The sequence below is a fragment of the Cebidichthys violaceus genome, unplaced genomic scaffold (assembly GCF_023349555.1).
Source record: "Cebidichthys violaceus isolate CVI_PGR_0920_01 unplaced genomic scaffold, fCebVio1.0.p SCAF_1, whole genome shotgun sequence".
Taxonomy (NCBI): Eukaryota; Metazoa; Chordata; class Actinopteri; order Perciformes; family Stichaeidae; genus Cebidichthys; species Cebidichthys violaceus.
The window spans coordinates 22,176,027-22,195,239 of NW_027176262.1; the positions used below are offsets into that span (position 1 = coordinate 22,176,027).

The 19,213-nt window shown below is 40.5% G+C and overlaps 2 protein-coding genes across 2 annotated transcripts; one reads left to right on the forward strand and one right to left on the reverse strand.

Annotated features, from left to right (window-relative positions):
- Positions 1–5,852: 5,852 nt before the first annotated feature.
- Positions 5,853–11,414, reverse strand: ywhag2 (3-monooxygenase/tryptophan 5-monooxygenase activation protein, gamma polypeptide 2). The gene is made up of 2 exons (XM_068715393.1): positions 11,161–11,414; positions 5,853–7,953 (listed from the first exon to the last, which is right to left on the reverse strand). The coding sequence occupies exons 1-2, from the start codon at positions 11,245–11,247 to the stop codon at positions 7,297–7,299; spliced, it is 744 nt and encodes a 247-aa protein (XP_068571494.1). The 5' UTR covers positions 11,248–11,414; the 3' UTR covers positions 5,853–7,296.
- Positions 11,415–17,333: 5,919 nt separating this feature from the next.
- Positions 17,334–18,360, forward strand: si:ch211-105f12.2 (RIMS-binding protein 2-like). The gene is made up of 4 exons (XM_068727798.1): positions 17,334–17,515; positions 17,864–17,967; positions 18,099–18,170; positions 18,270–18,360. The coding sequence occupies exons 1-4, from the start codon at positions 17,434–17,436 to the stop codon at positions 18,333–18,335; spliced, it is 324 nt and encodes a 107-aa protein (XP_068583899.1). The 5' UTR covers positions 17,334–17,433; the 3' UTR covers positions 18,336–18,360.
- The last annotated feature ends 853 nt before the right edge of the window (positions 18,361–19,213 follow it).

The following is a 19,213-nucleotide window of genomic DNA, read 5'->3' on the forward strand; positions in this document are numbered from 1 at the left end:
GGCCCGCTGTCAGCTGAGCTGTACATCCCCTCAAGGCTGCAGAGTGGAGGAGGGTTTTTCTTTTTCTTTTTTTTTTTCTTCTTCTTCTTCTTGCCTGCACTGTTGGGATTCCCCTGTGCTCACATACATAATGAGTCACCAGCTCAGACATCAGGCAGACCCACAAACACTGGAATGTATAATCTGTCAACCAGTCGGCACCTTGGGAGCTGATTGTAAAACAAAAGCATGACTGGCTGGATCGTATTAAGGTAAAAGAACACACAGAAATATTCAAAACATGATTGATAATGAAATGCAAAAAAATCTAACCCAGCATTAACAGATTAATCCACAAAAGTCTTGATATTATATTTGCATAATTAACAGTTAATTCTAACATTGTGAGCCCGTTTTCAGCCTCTGAAGTTAAGACTTCCAAAATAGACGTCACGTTTCATACGATGCATAAATTCGCACCGCAGACTGCCAGACAAGTGATAACATTTCAGTCTCACTTCCATGACTGAGAAAAAAGCTGAGAAAAAACTAGACAAGGATCAAAAAAAGATCACTTTCTTAAACAGATGCAGCTAAATTTAGCACAACGTTAGGCGTTGACTGTTTCGCTGTGTGTGGCTGCCCTTCTCGCCGAAGACGCCTCCCCTGGTCAGCAATCTGTCAGAGGAGGTCACACAGATAGGTCACCTCCTCTGATGGTGAGCTGACTGCGGAGGATACTTCTCCATGTCACAGTGTCCCGGTTTCTATCAGAGTGCTCCAGGGGGCATATCCAGGCCTCTCAAAACCGGGATAAGGGCTTATACAGCATAAGCTGTTTACATGCGCAAAACATGAAAACACAAACAATATGACGGACACTTCAACATACATATACACATACATGTTATCTTTCACAGATAAAATGAAGCGCTTGCTTCTCAGTTAGCAGGTGGTCTTTTTGCAGATGATTGTAAAGAAGTATTGTGGGAGAAAAAGAATCCTCTGAAACTGTATTTGAGAGAAAATCAATTAAATGTTTTAAGCTTGAGGTTTATATTTGAGAATAGATTATTTCCTACAATAAATGGCATCATCTAAATGAATTCTAGGGTGTGTGACACATCCAATAAGATTTAAAATAATACATGTTGAGCATACCTGTGTTATTTCATCTCAAGGAACGTGGTGTGACTGTGATCATTTTGCAAAGTGAGGCCTTAATGCAGGATGACATAACTGTCGGGGTGGGGGGGGGGGGGGGACTTAATTTTAGACTCACCTTTTACAAACTTCTGTTCATCACACAAGCCTCTGTAGTTATGAATAATCACCACCAGTATTATTAGCTGATTTGATCATCTAAAATGACAGCAGTGTTGTATGTTGCAGCCAGATGGAGAGGGTTTATTTGGGGGGGGTGGGGAGTGAAGCTCTCCCAATAATCCTGTGATAACACTTTTCTACCGCCTATTGTATCCTGCAATGTTTTGGGACAAGTGCTCCCTTAAAATAGTCTCGTGAAACCTTCGGCTGAACATTGTGGCACTTTTTGATAAATAATACAAAGTCTAAATGCTGGCTTGAATAATTCATTTTGCAGCAGTCATGCATAGCGGCTGTCTTTGTGCCTGGAAGAGTCAGCAAGCAGCGCTCTTTGTCCTATCATTACTTATTCCTTAAATAATACTAATAACAGGGCGTGATGAACTTTAAGGAAACAGAAGCTGATTTTTTTGGTGTTGTTTGTGTGATTTCATAATGTAATGTCGTGTGTTTGCTCAGCTGGAGGTAAAATCTGATGAACCAGACTCTCTTAACCGAAGATATGAACCCTCACCAACCATGCAGAGGCAGATAGTCTCTACAGTGGAGTGACTGTCACATTGATGTCTCTGGTCGACTCACTGTCTACTCACAGGCTGCAGGGAGGCCTATTTATAGATCTGTCTCTGTTCTCTGCTTCTACATCGGTCCCCTCTTTCTCCACCATCTCTCTTCCCTCCCCTCTAATGGGTGGATATTTCTGGAGCTGCACAGCTATTATCTTCTTTGCATCTTGGAGGTACAGATCACATTGAGTCAGATCGTTACCTTTTAGAACTCTGACGTGTCAGTGTCTGATGCTCAGCGATATCATCTCGTGTTTTTGTATCAGTGCTGAGGAATAGTGGCTGAATTCATTTTCAATCCAAGGCATTATTTCTAATCACTTGATTGGTCACAAGCTGCAGTGTTTCACCTCCAGGCCTCTAGGTTTTAACTACTGAGTGAAACTTCCGGCTGTCTGTCGTGCGCGTCCATACACAGAGCTGACACTTTTGCCCCAGAGCCACGAAACGAGTCCTGACAGCCATGTGTTTCGGTTGGTGATGATGATGGTTCATGGCTCAACAACGGCAGTGAGAAGCCCGAGCCACAGGAGGTTAAACGCCTTTCAGCGCAGGGATTTGTAGACTGCAAGAAATGCTGCATTCAGTGTGGAGTCAACAAAGGAAATCAATAGACTGCAACAATAAAGATCAGACCTTGTGATGACCTTTTTGTAAAAATCGCTGACCTCATGTTTTCTGAATAACAAGGACTTGGGAAAACAGGCAATCTGATGTTAAAAGGGGGCGGCGGGGCGTTAAGGCCATTAGTTGACTGAAACTAAGACTAAGCATGAGACTAAGAGTCTACATCAAGGCTAGCAGCTCTCTGAGGCTGCAGTTTACACAGTGGTGCTTTGAGCTACATGCTAACATTGCATGCTACATGCTCGCTGGGACAATGCTGACACCTATAGCAGGTGATGTTGCTGTTCAAAAAACCCCTCAAAAATATCCAAGAAGAAAAGAAGGCGGTTCCAACCCAAGCAAACTTAAATGTCAGAAAATGATCTGCACACTGGATTTAAGCAAAGAAGTCCTTATAGGACTGAACGTTTTGACTCATTATTGCCATTTTTTCAGTCTAATAAAGTTTTGAGGAATAGTTTGACTGTATGATATGAAGCTACAGTCAGCAGGCATTTAGCTTAGCTCAGCATAAAGATTCGAAGCTTCAACATTGCTTAGATATCGGTCAGGGGCTATCCTCCACCTGACCGAAAAATGAGGACGTGTCGGCCTATTACACAAAAATACCTCTCTTCAAACTTGAAAGAGCTAAATGAAATTCAGGGAGGACAAAAATAGCCTACCTGTTTCATCCTCAAATACACCTGACTTCCTCAGTTTATTTTTAGACATTAAAGATACAAATTCTTTTACATCGTCTGGACCTTTTCAACATGACGTTGCACAAAGTGGCATCATCATCCACTGATGCTAAAGGCATTTGCCTTTCTGGGACATAACTAAGACTCAATGATCTCTTGTGCGTTGTTGTTGTTGTAATAATAATAATAATACCCCGTGTGATGAAAGTGATCAGACGGTTATTGTGGAAGTGAAGCATGCCTGAACAATTTTCTGTTTTGCATGTATCCTGTAGATGCCACCTGTAAAGCATGATCTTCTATTTTATTAAATTAAATAAACTGCATTGAATATATATATATATATGTTTGTTTAATTCAAACAGCATGAATTATACATTACTCTATGAGGGTGTGTTTAGTTTTACTTTAATTGTTCAAGATTAGTTTTTTAAACATCCTAAATTTAATCTGGAGCTGCTGGAGACTCACACGTCCATCAGTAGGGACCTAGTGTGTTTTGGGATGTATAATGTGACCAACATTTACCAATAATGTCCCTGAAAGTGTAGCATTGCATTAAGACAGGCTGGTTGGTGCTGCATCCTAATGCCTCCTGTGTGCGTTGAGCTTTCATTTTTTTTTTTTTACGGGATGCAATAGGTGTCTGTGCAGTGCAGCAAGGAGCCGGGCTAATAGTGGGATACTTATTATAGCCCTAGCAACAGTAAGCGGATTGGTGGCTGCGGAGAGTGAGCCTGTCAGCGATTGGCTGGCGAGGAGGACCTTTCAAAGCGGAGAATTTCATCTCATGAAAGGTTCAGTGCAGCAAGCTGCAGCAAGGGGCTGCAGTCAGAGGGTGGGCGATCCAGCAGCTTGCCACTTCAGCTTATCAATAAGTGTGACTTCCTGTTCATGTATAGATACTGCGATAAACTCAACATTTAGGTGCAAAAATAGGACTTGCGTGTAGACCTAGAAGCACAGAGAAGCAGATTATCTTTCCATTGTTCGTCATGAGATGCAGGATTCTATTTTATGGCAGCACTCCTCTGCTGCGATCATTAAACCTGCTGTCTTTTTCATTCTTTCATCTATGCCCTAATTTAGTTCATGATTAGCGAGGTGGTCTTAAAAGAAGCTCACTAACAACTACAGTATGTAGTTGTTAGTGAGCTGGCAGTGTCTCTGCACTGCAGCTAATACAGACTCCATCTCATACGTTCACCCATAGACACTCAACACATAATGGTGCAGGCATATACACTGTATACACACACTTATCCAAATATGGATGCGCGCACACACACACACACACACACACACACACACACACACACACCTGTTGTGTGAGGCACAAGGGGGGGTTACATGAGGTCCTATTGTCTTCCTGTATTCCTGTGGCATGACTGTAAATGGCTATGTGACAGAGAGAAATAATAATATAGAATAGTACCGATAAACAAATAACTTTAATGGGTAACAGATGGCAACCAAAAATTCCTCAGAGCATACAGTTTGCATCCCCCCCCCCCCCCCCCCCCCACCCCACCCCCACTGCTAATATCCAGCAGGTCAGCTCCTCTTTCATCTAATTCACGATCTTCTCCTTTTCACCTCACTTCTTGTATTTGTATGTTTTCATGTCACAGCAGAAACAAGGATCAACATCCAACATAATGAAAAAATAAAAACACAAACCAAAACAACTAATTGATTAAAAAGCAACACAATGCATGTATTCTTGGCAATGAGTGAAAATTCTCCTGACATGTTTTTTTCAAAAATATTCAAACAAGAATAATGAGAGAAAAATTCAGTTTCCACTCTTTTTTTTTTTTTTAAACTCACAAAACATAAAACTTTAAATAAGGGTTTCGACTCCATTCTAATATTCATAAACTGCGTGAGCAGTTGTGCAGATTGGCATCAGGATTTCATACGATTTGTCTGGCGAGCCTTCAAGACCAGCAACTATGTTAGAAGTAAATCAAAGCAGCTGTGACATACAGTGTGAGCTCATGGAGGCTGACTCATGAGGGTGACATAATTGGCATACGTGAACGAGGTTGTGTGACTGACCTTAAGGCTTTTGGTTTCTCTCTTAAGCCATCATCTCTGTGATAAGTCCCAAAAAAACTGCCATCTATTAGGAAAAATAAATACCGGAAAACTGCCATCTGTATGAATATATTAATGTAATAATCTATAGTAGTAGCAGCATTATGAAGATAAATCCATTCAGCAGCTTTCTGTGCCCTTGAGCAGCTCCCTAGTGTCTAAAGTTTGTTCTGAAGACGTTAATTATCACATTTGCTAATCTAAAAAAAACAATTCTACTGAATTGCCTATGCTTTCCCAGTGATTCTATTTGTGCATTGGTGTTGAATATTCATATCTATGTGCTGTACAGAGAGCAGTACCATCCAACACATGTCAAAGTGAGGAAAATATTACATCTTGCACACATGCATGCAGGAACTGAAAAATACTGGCATATAAATCCTTTTTTTGTAAAGGTTAACTTGCAAATGAGGCATATTAACTAATGATACAGGCACAAAAAGAAAGCACATACTGTATTCAGGGCACAAAACAAAGTGTTCAAACATGTTTTTTTCCCCTTTAAAACAACATTTTCTTATGGGTGACGATACAACAATACACTAGACCACCACGCAAATGGTGCATGTATAATTTAGCCATATTCTTTTTTTATTATCATAGCTATTATTTCGGTTCTTGTGCAACTGCTACATAATGACTCACATTCAAGATATTTTGTCACTCAGGAACAGCAAAAAGGTATAAAAACAAACAAACAAAAAAATGTATATTGTCAGAAATAAAATATGGTCCATGTTTGTGAATTCATAACAGAAACATTGAGCCTGAAAACGTCACCGTTATTAAAAGTGGGTAGCATGACAGAAAAAAGTACTTCAATACTGTTCAAGGAACAAAATATATCATAATCATACGTCCATGTGACAAACACCAGCTGGTAAGATTAAGTGATTACTGGTGAGTTTTTAATCTTCCTTTTTTTTTTTTCTTCTTCTCAGTAACAAATTAAATACACATATTGCATGTCACTATAGCAACGCCCATTACAGGTCAACTTTTACGATCACCATTTTGGTATAGCAAATCAAAAAACCATAACAAAATAAATTAGAGATTAGAAATCAACATCAGACAAAGCTTGTTTTTCTCAATCATATGAATGAATACTTAACACCCACAGTATAAGTTAATAAAGTCAAGCTACTGTATAGAAATACATCACCAGCATGCACAATATTGAATAATCGATATTATTGTTGTCATCATCTTACACTGAAGAAACAGTATAGTAGGCAAGTGCATTTAATAAAACAAACACAGAAGTAAACCACAAACTCTGAAGCTGCTTTTATTTGTTTTGTTTTTTTTTGTACTTTTTTTTACTTTTAATTGTTAAGTCTCTGCCGTTCGTAATCTTCACCTCAATGACTCAATGGTTCAAGTGACATAACAGACCAATCTAAACTTTAAGGAGGGGAATACATTTTTAATATCAAGTCCTCAATTTCACGCCTGTCTAATTTATCCTTTCAAATGTTGGGGGAATTAATCCAATTAAAACGTTCTCTTTTCTCGTTGTTTGTGTCAGGCTAAGGGCTTTCAGGGCCCTTTTTCTCATATATAGACTTACTACTGGAACCAATGCAAACTAGTTTGGTGAGGCATTCCCATTCAAGCATTTTCTCTCTCAAGTGACTCAAATGCATCTCTATCACGCAAAAACCTAACTAAGCAGCTTGTCTTGACAGAACAAGATCAGTTCCTATGCCAGTGTGAGGCTGCCATTTCAATCCAACAACAACCACTTCAGGCTGATTGACTGACACATCAGTGGTTTTGGCAAATGTCAAAGAGAAAATCAAGAAGACGGAGGCCCCTTTCAACTGTATATATATTTCTATATATATTTAAACTAAGATTTAACCTCCACTCTCACCTCTCTTTTGATTCTTTTCTTTTAACACATGGAAAAATAAAGAACTGCTGCTGCGGTAGTATCGTCGGCAAAAGTGGCTGCCAAAGTCCACCCGCCCTTCATATATATTTTTTTTTCGAAGTGTGGTTTCTCTTTAATTGTTGCCCTCCCCTCCCTCGTCATCCTGCTGGTCACTTGTCCACAGTGTCAAGTTGTCTCGGAGCAGCTGCATGATGAGAGTGGAGTCTTTGTAGGAGTCCTCGTTGAGGGTGTCGAGCTCGGCGATGGCGTCGTCGAAGGCGGTCTTGGCCAGATGACAGGCCTGCTCCGGGGCGTTCTGGATCTCGTAGTAAAACACAGAGTAGTTGAGAGCTAAGCCCAGGCGGATGGGGTGGGTGGGCTGCATGTGTTCCTTGCTGATCTCGTGGGCCTCGTTGTAGGCCTTCTCCGAGGACTCCACCACGGTGGCCCTCTTCTCGCCCGTGGCCACCTCGGCCAGGTACCGGTAGTAGTCGCCCTTCATCTTCAGGTAGAACACCTTGCTCTCGTGCTGCGTCTCGCTGCAGTTCTTGATCAGGAAGTTGTCCAGAAGGTTGAGCACATCCTGGCACACGGCCTCCAGCTCCTTCTCAATCTTCTCCCTGTAGGCCCTCACCATCTCAATCTTCTTCTCATTGCCGTCGGCCGAGGTCTTCTGCTCAATGCTGGAGATCACCCTCCAGGAGGACCGACGGGCCCCGACCACGTTCTTGTAGGCCACAGACAAGAGGTTCCTCTCCTCGTTGGACAGGGCCTCATTCAGCTCTGTTACCTGGAAGAGGGAGATAATGGACCATTTAATCTCCAGAGCAGAAGTCTTGATTACCAGCACCAGACTGCATATACAAAAAAAAAAAGAATATGAGGACATATAATCCAAGAGAATCAAGCATTATTATAGAGTCTGCAATCATTTTATGGTTCCAGCTTCTCAAAAGTGAGGATTGTCTGCTTTTCTTCTTTTCTTATGATTATAAATCTAATATCCTTTGGTTTGGGAATATTGGTCAGAAGAAAGAATCAATAAATCAAAAAAAAATTATCAACTGATTGGTAGTTGCAGCCCTAATTATTAAAAGGCACTCTTTTTAGGTGAAAGACTGTGGTCTGACAGTACAGTTCACAGCACAGAGGGTGAACAATATTCCACTCGTCATGTGCAAGTCTCAGTCTCCATGACAATTCATTCATTTAGTGCAGCAGTAGCTCCAGCTGCCACGTGGACGGCTACGCTAGCTAACAATATTCAAGATAGTCGGTCAGTGGGGGTTTGGGGAAGGAAAGGAGGTGCTGGAGATGGCGAACATGTTCCCACCAGCACTCCGGTGGCAGCTGCACTGAAAGGGAAAACCATCACTGCACAGGCAGTTCACGTGTCCCGGTGACCTTCTCTCTGGCTCAAGCTGACCTTTTTACCTGTCTCAAACACCACGCTGTGACATCACTCTGAGATCGACTGTTAATTTTAGATTTTTGACGGATCGGTTTGAAAGTTGGGTTGTTGTCAAAAGAGGCTATGTTGCTATAAAAAGCCCACCTTACTCAGGGTTATTTGATTGGAAAAGCAACCTTGCATTGGCTTCTCTCAGATCAATAATTGCACAGGGACTGAAATATACAGAAATACGTAGCTTAGGCTTCACAGAAGCTGTTTTGTTTTTTTTTTATCTGAAAAGCTCCTCCTAGACGTACTAACATTTCTCATTTATTCATTTTTAACATTTTCTTTCTCAGGCAGAGGAGCACAAAGATGGCGCAGGATCACAGACGTCACACACTGAGTGGACGAATAGCAGGGCTCAAGCTACAGGGATGGAGAGGCCTACTGTAAACCTACCGTGAACATGCAAACGACAAACAGGAGAAATTTACTGTCAAATGATTTCTAGTAATCAATTGAGTCAATAGTTGTTTTTTTGAAATGAAACAAATAAGTCGTCACTTTAATTACAATACACTGATTGGGAAGCTTACTGCTGTGTCATTTGGATTACAGTTATATAATTATATATTTAAAAGATTTGCTGAGAATGCACCCGACTGGCACAAATGTCATATATGTGTAATTTCAAAAGGCTCCATAATCCGACCAATACCCAGATCCTCATTTAGAGCTAAAAGAAGCTTTGTCGAGCTGAAACAATTAATGGATTAAAAAATGACTGACAGGAAATGAATCAACATCTGCAACTGATTTGATCATTCATTTTGATTATTGTTTTAGGCAAAAAGAGGACTAAACAATCACCAGTGTCAGCTCCACAAATGTGAATATTTTATGTTTTCGATCGATGATAGTCGTCGATGACAATGAACTAAATATGTATTCGTTTTGAAAGGTTGGTCAGACAAATCAAGACATGTTAAAATGTCAGTTGTGATGGGCATTTCTTGCTATTTCCTGACATTTTTACGCCCCAAACAATTTAGCAATTGCATGAGAAAAGAAATCGTTAGCCCTAGCGTATCCATAAAAAAATCAGTCTAAAAAGCGCACAAAAGGCTGCTACAATGAGAATAAACCGTCTATATTTTCCATGTTGTTTTGTCCTTTTTTCGACTGTAATGCCAAGGGATTCCCTTTGATTAGAGAGTGAGAGTACACACCCTTGCAAAAAGGCCTAGTTTGGACCGCACTGACACGGCAGATTGTTTAAAGGGAAAGGAATCCCTCCCTGCACACACACACACACACACTTCATCCCACCTCCTGCAACCAGAAACCCCCGATGACAAACAATCCACAGGGGCTCACGCCATCCCTCCTGAGGAACATCCGACGAAATGTTCCTCCTTTTAAAGCACGCGTGACGATTTGAATACGTGTGTGAGCTCATGCAGCCTCCCGACTAAGACTCCAAAGGACGCTATTGGTTCCAGTATGAGCTGGTGTGACACAGCAGTTTTTTTTTTTTTAACCCATGGGGATTTCAGTTCCCAGAATTTCTTTAAGGGGGCAGAGTTTTGAAAAGCAGACAAAAGGCTGTGTCCTCAGCATCGGGCCATCGAGAGCTGAGAAAGATCCTGTGATCTCTTAGCATCAACTATTTACACTTCTTTAGGGTCATTAACCCAAAGTGACTTGAAAATGTTGCTTGGCATCAAGAGGACTCGGACACAGAAAGAGCACATGCACATGTATGAGGAGTAAAGTGAGGGGAAAAACTAAGCCCACAACCCTGATCATATTGACTCACTGCAATATGACAAAGAATATTCTAGAGAGATTCTGCTGCCTCCTACGTTTGTTTAGAGGAAAGAGCAGTGAAAGGGATCTTTTTTGGAGCGCTTTTATAATGCAGTCATGCTCAAGAAAGCTCTCTATTGGATACTAGCATGAAAATTGATCAGATTTTGATCATGCATATTATTTTGATTAATATGACAAAGAGAGAAGGAAGAGGAGGAGGAGGAGGAAGAGAAAAAGGAGGAGGAGGAGGAGGAGGAGGAGGAGGAGGAGGCAGCAGCAGTTGATAGGCTTTTTCCGAGCAACCTCACATGGCTCCCAGCAGCAGAAGCTTTTATAAATTAGGCATTATGGAGGAGGGAGGGGAGGTGGGGTGGTAAAAAGGGAGGGGGGGAAAGGCAGCTAATGCAATAGAGCAGAGCCATTGTATGATTAGAGCCTCGTATTAACCGAGAGATCAAGCTCAGGCCTGTGTGCATTTCATTGTAATATCCCGTCAGTGAACGGCACTGCCCATAGGAAGGCACCGCCCAAGGAGCAGACGATTTGGACTCGACTCAGAAAAAAAAAAAAAAAAAAGCCGCTGAGCTGCAAATGAATTGATGACAAGGCAATAAAGATATTAAATATGATTTTTCTCTGAATTGTACCACAGAAATAACAAGCCAGCGGTGCAACCCCCAGACTTACTGCCAACACAGTCAAGATTGCGGGATGCGCCTTTACGCAAAGAGAGCAAAACATTTTCATACAAGTCATAATTATTATCTTTTTATTTATTTATGGACTTACCGATTTCATAGCAGCTGCCATATCATCATATCGCTCAGCCTGTTCAGCCAGCCTGGCTTTCTGCACCAGCTGCTCGCGATCAACCATTTTTCAAATGATATGTAGTTGCTTAGTCGAGCTGCTCTACTTGAGTTTTTGGGGATGAAATGATTGATATTTTAAATCGCAATGCAGTGAAATCCTACGCGAACCGAATGCTGCAGCTGTTCCCTGCTGTCTGTCTGTGCTCCGTGCAGACGGGACACCCTCTCCTCTCTCCCTCCCTCACCCCTCCTCACACGCTCTCCCCCGGCTGCGTCATCACTCAGAAAGGTGGGTGTCTGTGCCAATGATGTAACACTCCATACTTGGGAACCAGAGGCGTATAGGGATGGATGGACGGGAGCAGCTGGGCCTAAGGCCTTGTGGGAAATGATGTCCTGTGTGGCTGAAGCGCTAGAGGCCTGTATAGGAACTGGCTGGTTATGGTGGGGTTAGGGTGTGACTCAGCCTCTCACTGTGGGGGCTTCAGGGCAGGTTTGTTAGCCGCTGGGCCCAGATGAGCAAGTCCTATACAGAGGTGGCTGCTCACATTGTTTTACAGTCTAAAGCCAACATACACACAATGGACAGACTGTGGTTTGAATCTGGACTGAATTTACAATTTAATCTGGACAAAAGAACAACAAAACTGAACCAGCATCATATCAAGCTAACAAAATAACAATACTTGTAAAATCTACATATTAAACAGCCTACAGTAAAAAAATAATAATTAAATAATGTATCCATTAACCTAGCACCTTTTGTACAAGTTTAAGGACTTGGATGTACAACGGTAGCTCCAATGAATTTTTCAACATTTTTTCAGAATTTATTGTCTTTTCTTCTTTATTACTGGAGCTTTTATGGCAGATATATATATATATATATATATATATATATGTATATATGTATATACATATATATATATATATATATACATATATATATATATATGTATATATATATATACATATATATGTATGACAGAACAGGTTACACTACAGGAAGGATTTTTTAATGTTACGGTAAAAACATTTTACGGTGCACTCATGTTATCTGCCCAGAGAATTGTTTTGTTGCGGCTGTTCACATTCCGCCTGATACGAAGGTAATAAATGCGCTGCTGTTATTGTTTTGTGTTTGTCATGTTTGTCTTGCATTAATGGACTAGACTACAGAGCATTTCATTGTGCAACCCTGTGTTACAGAATGACAATAAATGTTTCTTGAACTTTGAATCCTTGAACCTTGAAGTGTGTTTTGTAATGTGCATACTAAGTCAAGAACTTGCATATCACTTGCTTAATCAGACTGAACATTCTGAAGAGTGGACGTTCAACTTTCTGGTTCAAGTCTAAAACAAGTCATTAGTCATTGTCTTCTCTGGGCTGTGGCCACTGGACAGTTTAAGGACAATGTTCAAAGAGATTTAATGAAAATCAACCTGAAACAGTAAAAGTGATGTCCTCACCAGTCCCCACTGTAAATTACACCCTCGGGCAAACACTACACTGGGAGTTACCCACTACATTTTTTTTATTGTGGGTGCTTGTAACACGACCGCAGGCTCGACTGAGTTCCTCACAGTCCAGTAGAGTGAGCCTCAGTGACCCTCAGACCGGCGGGGTCAGACGCCTTGTGGTCCTGGACTGGCCATAAAAAGAGAATTGGTCTCAAGCAAACGGGCAGACAAATAAAGGTTTATTAGGAGGCCTGCTGCCCCGTGGGCTCACCACCATGGTGACTGTCAGAGGTCCTACTGGGAGCTTGGGATGCTTTTTAAGATTTTAGGAACTGTTGGACTTTCAGAGGAGACATTAGAAGGATTGGATGGTTATTTGTGCATTCCCTTGTATTGACTTAACTTCCTAAAATGTCTTCCTATATACGAGATTGGGAGCATTTCTATCGCCTCTCAACCGCTCGGACATGGCGATGGCTTAGCTCGCAGCTAACGGCGCTCGCAGCGCTAAGAGCGCAAACAACAGCAAAGGCCTGACAGAGCTAACAGTGCTTACCTGAGGGAGAACCAGAGCTAGCTAATGGGAATGGGCCACATCCACACGCGCAGACATGCACGATCATGCACTTAATGCACGCGCGGTCGGCCCGGCTATGTCAACACAGCAAGGAGAAGCTCGGATAACAACGCGCACAGAGGGAGAATGACCTCATCCTCTGCTGAGGTAGACATTACGCCACTATATCTTTATAGCAAATAGTTGTTTGCCTATACCTCTCTCTCTCACCGCTTGTTTCCAGTTTGCCTCTCTGCTGTCATCCGTTTACTAATGGTGAAAAATGCCAAAAACAAATCTTTAAAAAGGAATTTGTCTTCATGGTTTGGCTACAAATTGGAACATTATTGTTTTTTTGAAAGTTGGTAATGTTTTATTAAGCAGGAGAGTCATTCATGTCATGTTTCATATCTAAATCTGTAATCTGTAGTTTGTGTTCTTCTTAACGATTAATCAGAATTTGATTCTAGCATAAAAAACATAGCCTACAGGTCAACAAATTCAGTGACGATCATCATTGCGTTTAGAAAAATGTCAAATTAGATCAATGCAGGGGTCACTAATAGGTTCATTTTGACGGAGCGCTTTTATTTTAACCGGCGCAGCTTTTCCAGCCTTTACGGCACTTGTTCAGCGGCGTAAATCACATCACGTGATGCAGCTCAGCCAATCAAATATGAGTATTCTGACAAGGTTCCTGACTCGAGTGAGATGTAGACACACGGGGAGACGAGGAAAGAGAACGAGGAGTAGGAGAATTATTACGCAAGTCAGAGAAGTTGTTTCACATGACGTTCTCCAAACAGAGAGAGAAGTGGTCAGAGAGACCAGAGAGACCAGAGAGACCAAAGAGACCAGAGAGACCAGAGAGACCAGAGTCTTTAACCAAGAATGAAGAGACTCTTTCATAGGTTCATTCTTCCCACTGACAGTTTAAAACCAGTATGTCTCATATGTTCAGAGACCGTGACGATTATTAAAAGCAGTAATGTGAAGCGTTACTACGAGACAAAGAACAACTCTTTTGAGCAAACGTATCCACTCACATCTGAAATGAAGACACAGAAAATAAACCTAAGAGCCCAATATGATCAGAATCCTAACACATGAATTCATTGACCAACTATGATGTTAACAGAGAGAATAGAGCTGAAACAAGTAGTTTAATAACCACACATAAAGTCCATGCTCACACATTTCTCTTGTTAGAAGATGAGAACATTTTTTTCTAAAATGAATTACTTAATTTTAACCTGAGGTGAAATGACTTTGTAACTATGCACCATCTCCTCTAAAATCCCATCTGAAATTAGACAAATTGTCTCATGAATGTGATTTGAAGTTAGCTCATGCATGACATTTTGAAGGGCTTTAATTTTGAAATGCTACATCAGAATGTCATGGTTTTATATATATATATATATATATATATATATATATATATATATATATATATATATATATATATATATATATATATATATATATATATATGGCACTAAATAGCGCAAGTTAGATAAATGTTCTGGATCTTTGCCCGAGGAGATTTTCTCAATTTGGACCTTTTAGAATGTTAATTGAATACCCCATAATTAGGGTTTAGATATTTGTTTTAAAACAACTTTTAAGGTGAGAAATATCCTTACCAGTGTAATACGAGAGTTATCTTTGACTTTTATTTCCTTCTTTTCCCTGAATTCTTTAATACAGAGCATGGTTTTGGTGTGAATTTAAGGACTCTATGATTATTAACTATAATAAAACAGAATGCCACACATCTTCTAACATGTTAAAATGTCGCATCCTGGATAGACTTTGTCCCATGTTCTCAGACTTTAAATTTGAATGTATTTTTTTTAACCATGACATCATGGCTCACAAGGAGTCCCTGAGCTGTAATCTGAGATCACAGCACTTCCTGTCCTCGTGGCCAAACACCAGGGAGTGATGCAAACAGCAAACTGCCGGTGAGGTTGAATTTGTGCAGCTCTTTTATAATAACCATCCTGAGAGATAACCGCGCAAATATGAGGCAGCAGATTCACATCTCAGCATCAATTCCACTCACTGCGAGGTGTCTCAATACTTTATTTAGTTATTTCACACTGTGCGGCATCTTCACCTAACCAGCAATATGAGCTACTTAAAGCAGATGGAGAAACATTTGTTCTCAGCCCCCTCTTCTGGCCAAACATGGAAATGATGGTGTCTGAGGCTGAGACATGTTCTGCAGTGTGAAGCGTAATAAAGGAAGATTTGTTGTTGTTTTGAAAAGGTTTATGAAACCTGTAAGAACAAAACTGTTCCCAGGCAGTTTATAAACACATGTTGACCCAGTACACCCAGTTAGTGGCACACGACAAATCAAGACTATTCAATTCAATTTGATTTATCCCTGTACAGACAATTGTATGCAGCAGCTCGCCACCCACTTCAATCAAATACAAACACAAAAGATAGGAGAAAGAGGGAACACAAACTAAGAACAATCAATGCAGAATTGCCACTAAATACATTGATGAATTAATATATAATTATAAAATATTTTTTAAACAATATGCAAAAAAAATACACAAAAGCATTGATCAAATGAGACAGATGACTGGCTTTAATGGAAACTGACACAAGAAAAAGTAATTCACATCCAAACTAAACACACACAATAAAAATGTGAAGGCTGAGAGGTATGTGTAATTTGGTTCTAATATGAATGATGGAAACCTCCTAGATATATATATTTTTTTTTTTGGGGGGGGGGGGGGGGGGGGGGGGTGTCCAAACCAGAAACTTGGTCACAACAAACCCACAGCTTTCACTGAAGTCAGACGTGTCCCCAACCTACTTCCTGAACCTTCCGTTTCTCTGCAGGAAGAGATTATCACCTGCTGACCTGACCACAGGTCAAGAAGAGAGGAAGTGCTGACTTTCAGTGAAGCGTAAACTGGGTCAAGTTGTATGAGGAGGAAAATACTGCCTCTTCACATTCAACCAATTCTTCAATTAATGTGAATATTGTACTGATCTGAGGCTTCAACTATAGAATGATTTATTTTTAATTTTTTTATTGTAATGTGTGGTTTCACACTTAAAGCTTTTTTTTTTTACCACCAGAGTCTTTGCAAAAATGATTTACAGGCATTTTTGAGAACCTTTATATTCTAATTCTGGGAATAAACTTGATTATATGTCAATGCATGGTTGGAAAACCTCTATTTCCATCACATTTGTTTCTTAGAAATATATGAATTGTATGCCTTTTGGTAATATTTGACAAACACAAGGCGATCTCTCAGCTGCCACATGCATGTTAGATGCAGCCTTAATAGAACTTCATGCTATGATCTGCTCCAGATAACATATTAGAGGTTTCTTTTGCAAACCATTGCTCTCATTACGGTGCAATGTACAGTCTTACAGTGCTGAACTTATGGATCTCTCCACTTGCTTCAAAGAGGATTACTGTAGCTTCTGCTTAGCTTAGTTACCTCAAATTAGGATAAGGGAAAGGCGTGGCCTTCTGTGTACAACAGCCATCTGTCTGCAAAGTGGACAGTCGAGCGCTCACGCTGCTGCAAATGGAGACAAGGCTGGAGTTGGATGTTTTGATATACCCAGATAAAGTGAAGATTGCTACTCCGGAGGAGCTCTCAGAATGGGAGCTTGAGACCGCGAGCCAGGTGTCCGTACCCACTGTCCGACTCTTTGTTGCACTTTACCCATACAACCCTGCTGCAATGTCCCCCAACTATGAGATGGCTGCAGAAGAGCTGCCTTTTGTACCAGGCCAGATAATCAAGGTAAAAAAAAACAAACCAAACACGTGACGTCTTTTTGCTTTTTTTGTAACTTAATGTAAAAGTAGAGCAGGTACAAAAAGGTGTACGATTCTGTTATGGTGCTGTTCAAGTGTTCTGCCATGTGTAACTCGTATGTTTGAGTTGTGAGTAGTTCCTCACTTGATCAATTGAAAAGCTTCTTATAAAGAACGAGATGGTGTTTCCTGTTTGGGCTAGGTTCAGGCCAGCCGAGTGTGTAGAACGATATCAGCTTTGTTCTTTGTTTCCTGTCACATCAGTCAGGTTCCTGACTGATGTGACTTTCACCGCTGCCACATGCTAATCATTGTTTTTCTTCTTTTCTCTGCATTTTTTTTTAGGTGTTTGGAGACACAGACTCTGATGGTTTCTATCACGGTGAGTCTGGTGGTCTCTCCGGTTATGTGCCAAGTAACATGGTGGATGAAATCCCAGTGGATGATGAGTACCTGAAGCATCTCCTCATGCAGCAGGGCTTCCTCCCTGTGGACCACACAGGTATCAGCCCCCTGTTTCTGCAGGACACTGTGCCAACACACTGCCAGAGCATTGAAATAGGGGTAATATAACACAGCATATTGTGTGGGAAGCTGTTTCCACTGAGCTGTGAATGTTAACAATAGGAAATTACTACAACAAATAAGAACAAGTAAAAGTCATACAGAAATCACACAAAAAAAATGTGAATGAAACACGGATTTATTTCAGTGCACTTGCTCAAAGGTAGCTGTTTTCTCTTTATCAGCTATTTGAGCAGTTATTTTCTTCAGCGTCAACGCTCTTATTGACACATTGTACCATTCAAGTTGTGATTTCAAAGGAGCGTTTGTGTATTTGGGCCCACAGATATGTCTTTAACGCCAGATCTGAGAGACGATGTGGTCGTTCGACGAATGGTGGCCTTATTCGACTACGATCCATGGGAAAGTTCACCCAACATGGACAGTGAAGTGAGCGCTATCACGATACATGAACCACATGGTGTTTTTAACCATTGCGTACTAATCCAGTCTTATTTTTTCTTTTAAATACAGCAATGTGGTTTGTGGTGTCACTCAAAACTCTTTTTTGTCTCTCAAAGGTTGAACTTGGCTTTCACTCAGGAGACCTTATATATGTATTAGGTGACATGGATCAAGATGGATTTTACTACGTGAGTGTCACCTTTACAATTACAGTACAATGATTGGTTTGATTGATTAGTTCTTGCACTGGCCTTTGCGCACACATTTAACTTTCATCTCAATTTTAGGGGGATCTGCACGGACGAAGAGGTTTGGTTCCATCAAACTACCTGCAGCCGCTACCCTGGAATTAGAAGAAAAGTGCACGCTAAGATGTTTGCTACAAATGCCATGTCTCAGACACAGTGTGAAATCAGCAGCTTTTATTCAAAAAAAGATTTATTTGTACCGTAACAATAATAAAAAAAAAAATCATTTAGTGGAAAAAGTGCAGAAAAATACAAATCATATATATTTTAACAATCAAAAACAATATGAAAATATCTGGAGAGAGTATTTATGTAGCATATCCATATTTGCCTTATACCCTGTTTATACATTTTCTATAATTAGATCATAGTTTTTTTTCATGTGTAAAATTTAGATGAACATGTTTTTGAGTTTTGCAGCAATTTTATTTATCCACAGAGACTTTGTACAAGGGACAAGAATCATGTTATCAATGCAAGAACTGTAAAGCAGAAACTGATATTAAACTACCTTGAATCTGTACAACGCTCTCCTGCTTTCTTTCAACTACACATCTTAGCTACTAGTTTTTACTGGTGTATGATTTTACTATGTTCATTTAAATCAGTTTCTTTCACATTCACCATTATCATCTAAATGTGTAATAAATAAACATAAAACAAAAGAAAAGAAAAGGACAAAAGCGATAGAAGAATTCTGGATCGGGCCTTAGATTGCTAAGATCTTTCACACAGAGTCCGTTGGTTTCTTCTTGTGCCTTTCTCTGCAGCCAACAGTATACTCATCCATAAAGTAGGAAACACTACACTGTGTATTGACGTTTAGTAGTGCTTTCTACTTTATGGGTGACAACACTGTACATCAGTAACTTCTGGTTCCTCCGCCGCAAACGCTGAAGACGTGACGGGCTGAATAAAGGCAAGTTCTCACACATTAAATGAAACACAAGCACATTTCCTAACATCATTCTAGAACTGAGAAA

Bases quoted from the DNA above. Each gene is read 5' to 3' on its own strand.
- si:ch211-105f12.2 (XM_068727798.1), top strand. From the start codon at position 17,434: ATGGTGGATGAAATCCCAGTGGATGATGAGTACCTGAAGCATCTCCTC. The intron at 17,968-18,098 runs GTGAGCGCTATC...TGTCTCTCAAAG, and splicing joins CACCCAACATGGACAGTGAA to GTTGAACTTGGCTTTCACTC. The intron at 18,171-18,269 runs GTGAGTGTCACC...TCTCAATTTTAG, and splicing joins ATCAAGATGGATTTTACTAC to GGGGATCTGCACGGACGAAG.
- ywhag2 (XM_068715393.1), bottom strand. From the start codon at position 11,247: ATGGTTGATCGCGAGCAGCTGGTGCAGAAAGCCAGGCTGGCTGAACAG. The intron at 7,954-11,160 runs GTAAGTCCATAA...TCCCTCTTCCAG, and splicing joins TGGCAGCTGCTATGAAATCG to GTAACAGAGCTGAATGAGGC.